The sequence below is a fragment of the Haliotis rufescens genome, unplaced genomic scaffold, assembly GCF_023055435.1.
Source record: "Haliotis rufescens isolate VD_foot unplaced genomic scaffold, xgHalRufe1.0.p SCAF_5, whole genome shotgun sequence".
Classification (NCBI taxonomy): Eukaryota; Metazoa; Mollusca; class Gastropoda; order Lepetellida; family Haliotidae; genus Haliotis; species Haliotis rufescens.
Window position 1 is genome coordinate 28,968,075 of NW_025964223.1, and position 13,283 is coordinate 28,981,357.

The 13,283-nt window shown below is 46.8% G+C and overlaps 1 protein-coding gene across 2 annotated transcripts in view; it reads right to left on the reverse strand.

Annotated features, from left to right (window-relative positions):
* Window positions 1-13,283, reverse strand: part of LOC124116892 (probable ATP-dependent RNA helicase DDX10) — a 90,209-nt gene that overhangs the window by 5,979 nt on the left and 70,947 nt on the right. The window contains exons 16-18 of one of the 2 annotated variants that reach the window (XM_048383814.1): window positions 10,124-10,282; window positions 8,152-8,214; window positions 5,988-6,131 (exon numbers count right to left, since the gene is read on the reverse strand). In XM_048383814.1, coding sequence (XP_048239771.1) covers window positions 5,988-6,131; window positions 8,152-8,214; window positions 10,124-10,282 — 366 coding nt within the window. Of the gene's footprint in view, window positions 1-5,982; window positions 6,132-8,151; window positions 8,215-10,123; window positions 10,283-13,283 lie in introns of both variants that reach the window. The other variant, XM_048383813.1, reaches the window with a different exon arrangement.

Consider the following 13,283-nt stretch of genomic DNA (forward strand, 5'->3'; position numbering starts at 1 on the left):
CTGTGTGCGTCTTTAGTAAGACATGTGCGTGTCTCCAGGAAGGGTTCTGTATACATGGTGTATGTGTCTCCAGTAAGGGGTCTGTATACATGGTGTATGTGTCTCCAGGAAGGGGTCTGTATGCATGGTGTGTGTGTGTCTCTCCAGGAAGGGGTCTGTATACATGGTGTATGTGTGTCTTCAGGAAGGGGTCTGTATACATGGTGTGTGTGTGTCTCCAGGAGAGGTCTGTATACATGGTGTGTGTGTTTCCAGTAAAGGGGCTGTTTATCTGCTGTGTGTGTGTGTCTCCAGGAAGGGGTCTGTTTACATGGTGTGTGTGTCTCCAGGAAGGGGGCTGTATATATGGTGTGTGTGTGTGTCTCCAGGAAGGGGTCTGTATACATGGTGTGTGTGTGTGTGTCTCCAGTAAGGGGGCTGTATACATGGTGTGTGTGTGTCTCCAGTAAGGGGTCTGTATACATGGTGTGTGTGTGTCTTCAGGAAGGGGGCTGTATACATGGTGTGTGTGTGTCTTCAGGAAGGGGGCTGTATACATGGTGTGTGTGTGTCTCCAGGAAGGGGTCTGTATACATGGTGTGTGTGTGTGTCTCCTGTAAGGGGGCTGTATACATGGTGTGTGTGTGTCTTCAGGAAGGGGTCTGTATACATGGTGTGTGTGTGTCTTCAGGAAGGGGGCTGTATACATGGTGTGTGTGTGTCTTCAGGAAGGGGGCTGTATACATGGTGTGTGTGTGTCTCCAGGAAGGAGTCTGTATACATGGTGTGTGTGTCTCCAGGAAGGGGTCTGTATACATGGTGTGTGTGTGTGTCTCCAGGAAGGGGGCTGTATACATGGTGTGTGTATCTCCAGGAAGGGGTCTGTATACATGGTGTGTGTGTGTCTTCAGGAAGGAGTCTGTATACATGGTGTGTGTGTGTCTCCAGGAAGGGGCCTGTATACATGGTGTGTGTGTGTCTCCAGTAAGGTTTCTGTATACATGGTGTGTGTGTGTCTCCAGGAAGGGGTCTGTATATATGGTGTGTGTGTGTCTCCAGGAAGGGGTCTGTATACATGGTGTGTGTGTGTCTTCAGGAAGGGGTATGTATACATGGTGTGTGTGTGTCTCCAGGAAGGGGTCTGTATACATGGTGTGTGTGTGTCTCCAGTAAGGGGATGTTTATATGCTGTGTGCGTGTCTCCAGTAAGGGGGCTGTGTGCGTCTTTAGTAAGACGTGTGCGTGTCTCCAGGAAGGGTTCTGTATACATGGTGTATGTGTCTCCAGTAAGGGGTCTGTATACATGGTGTATGTGTCTCCAGGAAGGGGTCTGTATACATGGTGTGTGTGTGTCTCCAGGAAGGGGTCTGTATACATGGTGTGTGTGTGTGTCTCCAGTAAGGGGTCTGTATACATGGTGTGTGTGTGTCTTCAGGAAGGGGTCTGTATACATGGTGTGCATATGTGTGTGTGTTTCCAGTAAGGGGTCTGTATACATGGTGTGTGTGTGTGTCTCCATGAAGGGGTCTGTATACATGGTGTGTGTGTGTCTCCAGTAAGGGGGCTGTGTGTGTCTTTAGTAAGACGTGTGCGTGTCTCCAAGAAGGGGGATGTATACATGGTGTATGTGTCTCCAGGAAGGGGTCTGTATACATGGTGTGTGTGTGTCTTCAGGAAGGGGTCTGTATACATGGTGTGTGTGTGTCTCCAGGAGGGGTCTGTATACATGGTGTGTGTGTCTCCAGTAAGGGGGCTGTTTATATGCTGTGTGTGTGTGTCTCCAGGAAGGGGTCTGTATACATGGTGTGTGTGTCTCCAGGAAGGGGGCTGTATACATGGTGTGTGTGTGTCTCCAGGAAGGGGTCTGTATACATGGTGTGTGTGTGTGTCTCCTGTAAGGGGGCTGTATACATGGTGTGTGTGTGTCTTCAGGAAGGGGTCTGTATACATGGTGTGTGTGTGTCTTCAGTAAGGGGGCTGTATACATGGTGTGTGTGTGTCTTCAGGAAGGGGGCTGTATACATGGTGTGTGTGTGTCTTCAGGAAGGGGGCTGTATACATGGTGTGTGTATGTGTGTGTGTCTCCAGTAAGGGGGCTGTATCCATGGTGTGTGTGCGTCTTCAGGAAGGGGTCTGTATACATGGTGTGTGTGTGTCTCCAGGAAGGGGTCTGTATACATGGTGTGTGTGTGTCTTCAGGAAGGGGTCTGTATACATGGTGTGTGTGTGTCTCCAGGAAGGGGTCTGTATACATGGTGTGTGTGTCTCCAGTAAGGGGATGTTTATATGCTGTGTGTGTGTCTCCAGTAAGGGGGCTGTGTGCGTCTTTAGTAAGACATGTGCGTGTCTCCAGGAAGGGTTCTGTATACATGGTGTATGTGTCTCCAGTAAGGGGTCTGTATACATGGTGTATGTGTCTCCAGGAAGGGGTCTGTATGCATGGTGTGTGTGTGTCTCTCCAGGAAGGGGTCTGTATACATGGTGTATGTGTGTCTTCAGGAAGGGGTCTGTATACATGGTGTGTGTGTGTCTCCAGGAGAGGTCTGTATACATGGTGTGTGTGTTTCCAGTAAAGGGGCTGTTTATCTGCTGTGTGTGTGTGTCTCCAGGAAGGGGTCTGTTTACATGGTGTGTGTGTCTCCAGGAAGGGGGCTGTATATATGGTGTGTGTGTGTGTCTCCAGGAAGGGGTCTGTATAGATGGTGTGTGTGTGTGTCTCCAGTAAGGGGGCTGTATACATGGTGTGTGTGTGTCTCCAGTAAGGGGTCTGTATACATGGTGTGTGTGTGTCTTCAGGAAGGGAGCTGTATACATGGTGTGTGTGTGTCTTCAGGAAGGGGGCTGTATACATGGTGTGTGTGTGTCTCCAGGAAGGGGTCTGTATACATGGTGTGTGTGTGTGTCTCCTGTAAGGGGGCTGTATACATGGTGTGTGTGTGTCTTCAGGAAGGGGTCTGTATACATGGTGTGTGTGTGTCTTCAGGAAGGGGGCTGTATACATGGTGTGTGTGTGTCTTCAGGAAGGGGGCTGTATACATGGTGTGTGTGTGTCTTCAGGAAGGGGGCTGTATACATGGTTTGTGTGTGTCTGCAGGAAGGGGTCTGTATACATGGTGTGTGTGTGTGTCACCTGTAAGGGGGCTGTATACATGGTTTGTGTGTCTCCAGGAAGGGGTCTGTATACATGGTGTGTGTGTGTCTTCAGGAAGGGGGCTGTATACATGGTGTGTGTGTGTCTTCAGGAAGGGGTCTGTATACATGGTGTGTGTGTGTCTCCAGGAAGGGGTCTGTATACATGGTTTGTGTGTCTCCAGGAAGGGGGCTGTATACATGGTGTGTGTGTGTCTTCAGGAAGGGGTCTGTATACATGGTGTGTGTGTGTCTCCAGGAAGGGGTCTGTATACATGGTGTGTGTGTGTGTCTCCTGTAAGGGGGCTGTATACATGGTGTGTGTGTGTCTTCAGGAAGGGGGCTGTATACATGGTGTGTGTGTGTCTTCAGGAAGGGGGCTGTATACATGGTGTGTGTGTGTCTTCAGGAAGGGGGCTGTATACATGGTGTGTGTGTGTCTCCAGGAAGGGGGCTGTATACATGGTGTGTGTATGTGTGTATGTCTCCAGTAAGGGAGCTGTATCCATGGTGTGTGTGTCTCCAGGAAGGTGGCTGTATACATGGTGTGTGTGTGTCTCCAGGAAGGGGGCTGTATACATGGTGTGTGTGTGTTTCCAGTAAGGGGTCTGTATACATGGTGTGTGTGTGTCTCCAGGAAGGGGTCTGTATACATGGTTTGTGTGTCTCCAGGAAGGGGTCTGTATACATGGTGTGTGTGTGTCTTCAGGAAGGGGGCTGTATACATGGTTTGTGTGTCTCCAGGAAGGGGTCTGTATACATGGTTTGTCTGTCTCCAGGAAGGGGGCTGTATACATGGTGTGTGTGTGTCTTCAGGAAGGGGACTGTATACATGGTGTGTGTGTGTCTCCAGGAAGGGGTCTGTATACATGGTGTGTGTGTGTGTTTCCTGTAAGGGGGCTGTATACATGGTGTGTGTGTGTCTTCAGGAAGGGGTCTGTATACATGGTGTGTGTGTGTCTTCAGGAAGGGGGCTGTATACATGGTGTGTGTGTGTCTTCAGGAAGGGGGCTGTATACATGGTGTGTGTGTGTTTTCAGGAAGGGGGCTCTATACATGGTGTGTGTGTGTCTTCAGGAAGGGGGCTCTATACATGGTGTGTGTATGTGTGTGTGTCTCCAGTAAGGGGTCTGTATACATGGTGTATGTGTCTCCAGGAAGGTGGCTGTATACATGGTGTGTGTGTGTCTCCAGGAAGGGGTCTGTATGCATGGTTTGTGTGTCTCTCCAGGAAGGGGTCTGTATACATGGTTTGTGTGTCTCCAGTAAGGGGTCTGTATACATGGTGTGTGTGTGTCTCCAGGAAGGGGGCTGTATACATGGTGTGTGTGTGTTTCCAGTAAGGGGTCTGTATACATGGTGTGTGTGTGTGTCTCCAGTAGGGGGGCTGTTTATTTGCTGTGTGTGTGTGTCTCCAGGAAGGGGTCTGTATGCATGGTTTGTGTGTCTCTCCAGGAAGGGGTCTGTATACATGGTTTGTGTGACTCCAGGAAGGGGTCTGTATGCATGGTGTGTGTGTGTCTCTCCAGGAAGGGGTCTGTATACATGGTGTATGTGTGTCTTCAGGAAGGGGTCTGTATACATGGTGTGTGTGTGTCTCCAGGAGGGGTCTGTATACATGGTGTGTGTGTTTCCAGTAAAGGGGCTGTTTATATGCTGTGTGTGTGTGTCTCCAGGAAGGGGTCTGTTTACATGGTGTGTGTGTCTCTAGGAAGGGGGCTGTATATATGGTGTGTGTGTGTGTCTCCAGGAAGGGGTCTGTATACATGGTGTGTGTGTGTGTCTCCAGTAAGGGGTCTGTATACATGGTGTGTGTGTGTCTCCAGTAAGGGGTCTGTATACATGGTGTGTGTGTGTCTTCAGGAAGGGGGCTGTATACATGGTGTGTGTGTGTCTTCAGGAAGGGGGCTGTATACATGGTGTGTGTGTGTCTCCAGGAAGGGGTCTGTATACATGGTGTGTGTGTGTGTCTCCTGTAAGGGGGCTGTATACATGGTGTGTGTGTGTCTTCAGGAAGGGGTCTGTATACATGGTGTGTGTGTGTCTTCAGGAAGGGGGCTGTATACATGATGTGTGTGTGTCTTCAGGAAGGGGGCTGTATACATGGTGTGTGTGTGTCTTCAGGAAGGGGGCTGTATACATGGTTTGTGTGTGTCTGCAGGAAGGGGTCTGTGTACATGGTGTGTGTGTGTGTCTCCTGTAAGGGGGCTGTATACATGGTTTGTGTGTCTCCAGGAAGGGGTCTGTATACATGGTGTATGTGTCTCCAGGAAGGGGTCTGTATACATGGTTTGTGTGTCTCCAGGAAGGGGTCTGTATACATGGTGTGTGTGTCTCCAGGAAGGGGTCTGTATACATGGTGTGTATGTCTCCAGGAAGGGGTCTGTATACATGGTGTGTGTGTCTCCAGGAAGGGGTCTGTATACATGGTGTGTGTGTGTCTCCGGGAGGGGGCTGTATACATGGTGTGTGTGTCTCCAGTAGGGGGGCTGTTTATATGCTGTGTGTGTGTGTCTCCAGGAAGGGGTCTGTATACATGGTGTGTGTGTGTCTCCAGGAAGAGGGCTGTATACATGGTGTGTGTGTGTCTCCAGGAAGGGGTCTGTATACATGGTGTGTGTGTCTCTCCAGGAAGGGGTCTGTATACATGGTGTGTGTGTCTCCAGGAAGGGGTCTGTATACATGGTGTGTGTATGTGTGTGTGTGTGTCTCCAGTAAGGGGGCAGTTTATATGCTCTGTGTGTGTCTCCAGTAAGGAGGCTGTATACATGGTGTGTGTGTGTGTCTCCAGTAAGTGTTGGGAAGCTGTATATATTGACAAATATTTATAACAATAAACATTGAATCAGGTTTCTCACAAAAGAAGTTACAGACCTATCATCATCATCATCATCATCATAAGAGTCTCTAGTATCATCATCATCATCATCAAAAGAGCCTCCAGTTCCATAAATCTTTTCTGGGTCAGGAATCAAGTCAATGGCAGATGCACCTGCTTCAGTGTTCAACATTGCATCATTATCCTGCAAACAAAGCAAGTGTCTCAAGAGTAGGGAAAGGAAAAGGGAGTGACAGTACCCCTATTCAAAAGCATGCATCATGACACACAAAGAGGACATACAGAGGACATACTTACACTGTGGGTATATGTAGCTGACCTACTTTCAATGTGAGTACAAGTAGCTGACCTACTTACACCATGGGTATATGTAGCTGACCTACTTACACTGTGGGTACATGCAGCTGACCTACTTACACCTTGGGTACAACTGGCTGACCTACTTACACCATAGGTATATGTAGCTGACCTACTTATAAAATGGGTACATCCAGCTGACCTACTTACACCTAAGATACATGTAGCTGACCTACTTACAAAATGGGTACATCCAGCTGACCTACTTACACCTTAGATACATGTAGCTGACCTACTTACAAAATGGGTACATCCAGCTGACCTACTTACACCTTAGATACATGTAGCTGACCTACCTATATAGTGGGCACATCCAGCTGACCTACTTACACTGGGTACATCCAGCTGACCTACTTACACCATGGGTATATGTAGCTGACCTACTTAAACAGTGGGTACATGTAGCTGACCTACTTACACAGTGGGTACATGTAGCTGACCTACTCACACAGTACGTACATCCAGCTGACCTACTTACACTATGGATATATGTAGCTGACCTACTTAAACATTGGGTACATGGAGCTGACCTACTTACACTATGGATATATGTAGCTGACCTACTTAAACATTGGGTACATGGAGCTGACCTACTTACACCATGGGTACATGGAGCTGACCTACTTACAAAGTGGGTACATCCAGCTGACCTACTTACACCATGGGTACATGTAGCTGACCTACTTACACAGTGGGTATATGGAGCTGACCAAGTTACACCGTGGGTACATGTAGCTGACCTACTTACACAGTGGGTACATGGAGCTGACCTACTTACACTATGGATATATGTAGCTGACCTACTTAAACATTGGGTACATGTAGCTGACCTACTTACACAGTGGGTACATCCAGCTGACCTACTTACACCATGGGTACATCCAGCTGACCTACTTACACCATGGGTACATCCAGCTGACCTACTTACACCATGGGTACATCCAGCTGACCTACTTACACCATGGGTACATCCAGCTGACCTACTTACACCATGGGTCTATGGAGCTGACCAACTTACAATGTGGGATACAAAGTGGGTACTTCCAGCTGAACTACTTACACCATCGGTTCATGTAGCTGACCTACTTACACAGTGGGTACATGTAGCTGACCTACTTTCACTGTGGGCACATGTAGCTGACCTACTTTTACTGTGGGTACATCCAGCTGACTTACTTTCACAGTGGGTACATCCAGCTGACCTACTTACAGTGGGTACATATAGTGACCTACTTTCACCGTGTGTACATGTAGGTGACCTACTTTCACTGTGGGTACATCTAGCTGACCTACTTACAAAGTGGGTACATGTAGCTGACCTATTACACCATGGGTATATGTAGCTGATCTACTTTCACTGTGGGTACATCCAGCTGACCTCCTTACACTGTGGGTACATGTTGCTGACCTACTTACACCGTGCGTACATCCAGCTGACCTACTTACAAAAATGGGTACAAGTAGCTGACCTACTTACACCATGGGTATATGTTGCCGACCTACTTACACTGTGGGTACATCCAGCTGACCTACTTACACTGTGGGTACATCCAGCTGACCTACTTACACCGTGCGTACATCCAGCTGACCTACTTACACTGAGGGTACATCCAGCTGACCTACTTACACTGTGGGTACATCCAGCTGACCTACTTACACTGTGGGTACATCCAGCTGACCTACTTACACTGTGCGTACATCCAGCTGACCTACTTACACTGAGGGTACATCCAGCTGACCTACTTACACTGAGGGTACATCCAGCTGACCTACTTACACTGAGGGTACATCCAGCTGACCTACTTACACTGTGGGTACATCCAGCTGGTCTACTCTGATCTACTCACACTGTGCTCCTCAGCAGCCTGCTGCTTCTTCCGTCTCTCATCTTTCTTCTTGAATCTTTCCTCCTGTCATTTGAGAGATTATCAATGAAACAGCATAGAAACAGTAGACAGAATTGGTGCTATACATTATGACAAAGAGAGACACTTGTTGGTGGATTTCAAATTTCAGAAAGGTAACGGGGAACAAGTCCCTCACCTTGTCCCACAGCTGCTTGGTCACTTTCTAGCCATTGTCAATTACCCACACTGTTTCACTTTGGTCTCTCCATGTTAATGTCCCAATCCCACGTTTCTGCTTGACCCTGTGTTTCAACTTCAATACCTCCCCACCTGGTTTCAACTGGGCCTCTCGAAAGTAAAGGTTAGGCTTAAAAAAAAATATATTCTTGGTTCTCAGGCACTGCCGCATCATCATAAAGTCTGCCTCACGTTTCGTTTTTATTTCCATTTTCAAAAAAAAAAAAATCCTTAAATGTTGGTTCAGCTGATCGCCATTGCTGGAAATGTTTTTGAATGGAAGAATTTGACCAACCACCGTCCATGCGCCTGCGATTGCAAAAACTTAATGTTGACATATATATAATAGTCAAACTACAACAAGTATGACTTTCAGCGATTCAATGTATGGCATTTATGATATACGAGATATACCCATTCTCTATCCACTAAAGTTCGTTTCAAGGCGTCAATAGCGGTAATATGACCGTGGTTGCTGTAAATAACGGTGAGTTGTGCGATCTTCCGATCACTTCACATTAGATTTTGCCGAAATGAATTGAAACAATATGGAATGAAATGTTGAATAAAATTATTAAATAGATTACCAACATAAGTCCAGATATATTATGAACTCTTACTACAACCAGACAGTGTAATTACATGATTAATTTGAGTATTTCAGTACGGATTTGTTGACATGGTATTTCTGGTGTTCCGTGCCCACAGTAATGTCTATGTGTTACACATACCTTGAAAGCCTCCTAATTCTAGTTAAGAAAAACTCGCCTTATACACAGCGATATACGGATTTGGATTCTTACTAGTGTGTACACAACAACAAAAAAGAAAAAAAGGGCCGTCCTCCCGCACGATATTTTCAAAAGCTATTGCCTGAGAACCAATTTTTTTATTTTTCAACCTTACCTGCCCATCCTGTGTTTCCACTTTTATCTCACTGTAACTATTGACCTCTCAGTGTAACTGATACCAACCCACCCTGTGTTTTTGTTTGACCTCTCAGTGTAACTGATACCAACCCACCCTGTTTCTGTTTGATCTCTCAGTGTAACTGATACCAACCCACCCTGTTTCTGTTTGACCTCTCAGTGTAACTGATACCAACCCACCCTGTTTCTGTTTGACCTCTCAGTGTAACTGAAACCAACCCACCCTGTGGTTTTGTTTGACCTCTCAGTGTAACTGTTACCAACCCACCCTGTGGTTTTGTTTTACCTCTCAGTGTAACTGTTACCAACCCATCCTGTGGTTTTGTTTGACCTCTCAGTGTAACTGTTACCAACCCACCCTGTGTTTTTGTTTGACCTCTCAGTGTAACTGATACCAACCCACCCTGTTTCTGTTTGACCTCTCAGTGTAACTGAAACCAACCCACCCTGTGGTTTTGTTTGACTTCTCAGTGTAACTGTTACCAACCCACCCTGTGGTTTTGTTTTACCTCTCAGTGTAACTGTTACCAACCCACCCTGTGGTTTTGTTTGACCTCTCAGTGTAACTGTTACCAACCCACCCTGTGGTTTTGTTTGACCTCTCAGTGTAACTGATACCAACACACCCTGTTTTTGTTTGACCTCTCAGTGTAACTGTTACCAACCGACCCTGTGGTTTTGTTTGACCTCTCAGTGTAACTGATACCAACCCACCCTGTGTTTTGCTTGACCTCTCAGTGTAACTGATACCAACCCATCCTGTTTCTGTTTGACTGTCTCTGTCTCTGTGTAACTGTTTGACCTACCCTGTGTTTCTGTTTGACTTTTTCTCGGTGTAACTGTTTATCAAACTTGTCTTCTTCCTGTAATCTCTGTCTAGCAGCAGCAATGTTGATTCCCCCCAAGTCATCATCATCTTCAAATATCTTTTTCACTTGTGGCTTCTTGTAGATGTCAGAAACTTCCTACAATGAAAAGTCCTTCAGCATTCAAAATACAATACCTCTGACCTGGAATAGGTCCAAATATCATGATGGCAGCCAAAATGGTCTCCCTGAACAATTCACTGTCCTGCCTATCAGTGACACTGGTATTTCAATAAAAAAGAACCACAGGGAATTGTAAAATTAATGGGAGTGTGTGATGCATTCTGAAAAATCTGATGAAATGAAGAACGAAGCTAAGAAATCTCATCATATTCACAGCACATGAAAATCTTTCATCATAAGTATAACCTTTTTCTCTAACATGGATTTGAAAAACATTACAATCAGCTTTGTGAAATGGATATCATGTTAATTAAATATATGTGGGTTTTATCGTGCATGGGGAGATTCAAGACCCAGCATAAAGGAGCATTTCTGATTAAATGCAATGTTTTTATACTTACCTGACACACAAAGAGATAGTTGAAACAGACTACAATCCGTGCCTCGGTATCCATGACTTATTCCCCTTGGCTATCCATGAGTTATTCCCCTTGGCCCTACTCCCTCATATTCTTCACTGTATGACAGCAGGCATAGACAGTGGCACCAAACGGTAAGGTGGAGGAGGTGGACGCAGTCAGGTGTAGCGTCAGGTAAGTATAAAAACATTGCATTTAATCAGAAATGCTCATGTTTTACCTTACCAGACGCTTTATTTGTGGGATTACCATGGAAGGTGGGCTTACCGTGAGGAGCGGCACACTGAAGTACACTGAAGAAGTACAACAAAACCATTCAACAAGGAACCCTTCAGGCGACTGCAAGATAGCGGTTCCCAGTAAGGCAGGTAAGGGAATAGGAAGCAGGTCAAGGCAATTCAGAACAGAATGGTGGTCTGGAGGCAGAGAGAATATTTGGGTAAATGCAAGGCATCCGCATCCGGCACGAAAGAGGGTGAAAAAACACACTAATCCGGACTTGTCGGCCAGTAAGGCACGTCCAACTCCAGAAGACAGGTCTCGGCCGCTTTGTGAAGGACCTGGCGGAGAAGAAGTGTATGCGCTAAGGCTGACCCACGACAGAGCAAGGCCATCAACCTCCAAAGCAGCTGGGCCCGGGACTGAAGACACGTACACTGGCAATTGGTGGTTGCTCATTGGCGCATCAATTCGATCTTGAAGGATGGGTCCCAGGAAGACTGTTTGATTAAGGCCGAGTGTTTAGCGATGGTGATGGATGCAAGGCAGTATTGGAGCATTAGACATGTGTAAAAGCTGTTGCTGTTGCTAGTCTAACGCCGAAAAGAGCTGATCCTTAGCCTCAGAGAGATGCTTGCCCAAACAGTCTTGTATGGCCGAGTTGGCAGAAGCCACCGCCGACAGTGGATAAAGGGAGTGATGAAGAGATGCATCCATCAGACCAAATTGCGAAACTGTCGTGGGAATCGATGTACTTGGTTTAGAAATGCCGACGAGCATCCAAACATCTTCATCAATGGGAGGCGAGATGTTGGCAAAGTCCGTAGAAAGGAGCGGTAATGCTGAGTAGGTGAAGGTTGGCGGATATCAGTATGAGGTGAAGGAGCAGCTGACGGTCTGATGCCATGCTGGCGACGGTCCAGCAAAACATAGCGACACTTGGTGACTTTTTCTCGCGACAGCTGGCAACGGAACTTGCCAAAAGCATCTGGGTTGTCATCAGGAGTAGGGGAACGCGACGGGAACCAGTAGACCAGCGGGATGAAGCATCCGAAGAGGCCTGGGAACGATGATCTGGGGACTGGCGAGCGTCTGGGTGGTAAGAGCAGGTCGTCTGGACGATGTTGAAGAAGTTGCTCCCCAAACACATGAATGGCAGTAGGATTAAAACACCAAGTGATGGGAGGTGGGAACGAGGCCCTGAACAACCGTCGTCGGCGTAGTCGGATCTGAAGGCGGAGGGGCTGGATCCTACGGAGGAGGAGAGGTCGGTAACGACGGAGAAGGACCAGCATCTTCTTCCTTTTAGCAAGCTGTTTCTAGGGCCGAAAAAGACTTGTGACGTTTACATAAAGTACTACGCATAGAATACATTCTGTGAATCCAGAGTAGAATAGGTCTTCAGGAACCCATGCTTGCCGTAAAAAGTGACTGTGCTTGTCATAAGAGGTGACTAACAGGATTGGTTGGTCAGGCTTGCTGACTTGGTTGATGCACGTCATCGTATCCCAATTGCGTGGATAGATGATCATGATGTCAACAACTGGATTGTCTGGTCCAGACTCGATTATTTACAGATCACCGTCATATAGAGGGATATTGCTGAGTGTGGCATTAAACAACAAATAAACAAAACAAACAAATATTCTGCATAGAAATGTAACAGCGCATAAGTGAAAGGACCAGAATTACATATGAAGTAAAACATGTCACAAGAAGAGGTGAGGTGAAATGGGGTTTAACGTCGCGTCCAAGATTATTGCACCTATATAGCGACGTGCATGTACGTGTGTGTGTTTGTGTGGCTGCTTATACTAGTCTGGACTGATGTCGATTTATAGTGCTAGCTCACTGAGATACCATGCCGCAGTTTAACATGAATACCCCACTCAGACACAGTATACGGACTCCGAGCCGACCAGTCCTTGTTTTACCCCTTAACACCGAAAGCCAGACAGGGTAACAACAAGTACCATCTTTTAACGTCTTTTGGTATGACGCGGTCGGGGATCGAACCCCGGACCTTCCTCTCTCCAGCGGACGCTCTACCACTAGACCACGGAGGCGGTCTGTTACAAGAAGAACAGGGGAACCAAACACTCAAACACAACCAGAGAGTGAAGAGCGACTGCTAGCAAACCAAAAGCATAATATCCCTAATTAATAGGAATTATACCAAGAGATGAGAGATTTACCAATAGCTTAAGAAAACTTTTGGAAAAACAACATTTACACGCAACTTCATCAACGTGAGAGTACTGATAAGTTAAAATGGTGACCAAGGTGTGAAATGTGCTAAGTTACGATGAACAATGAACAAAAACGAAATACCAACCTAT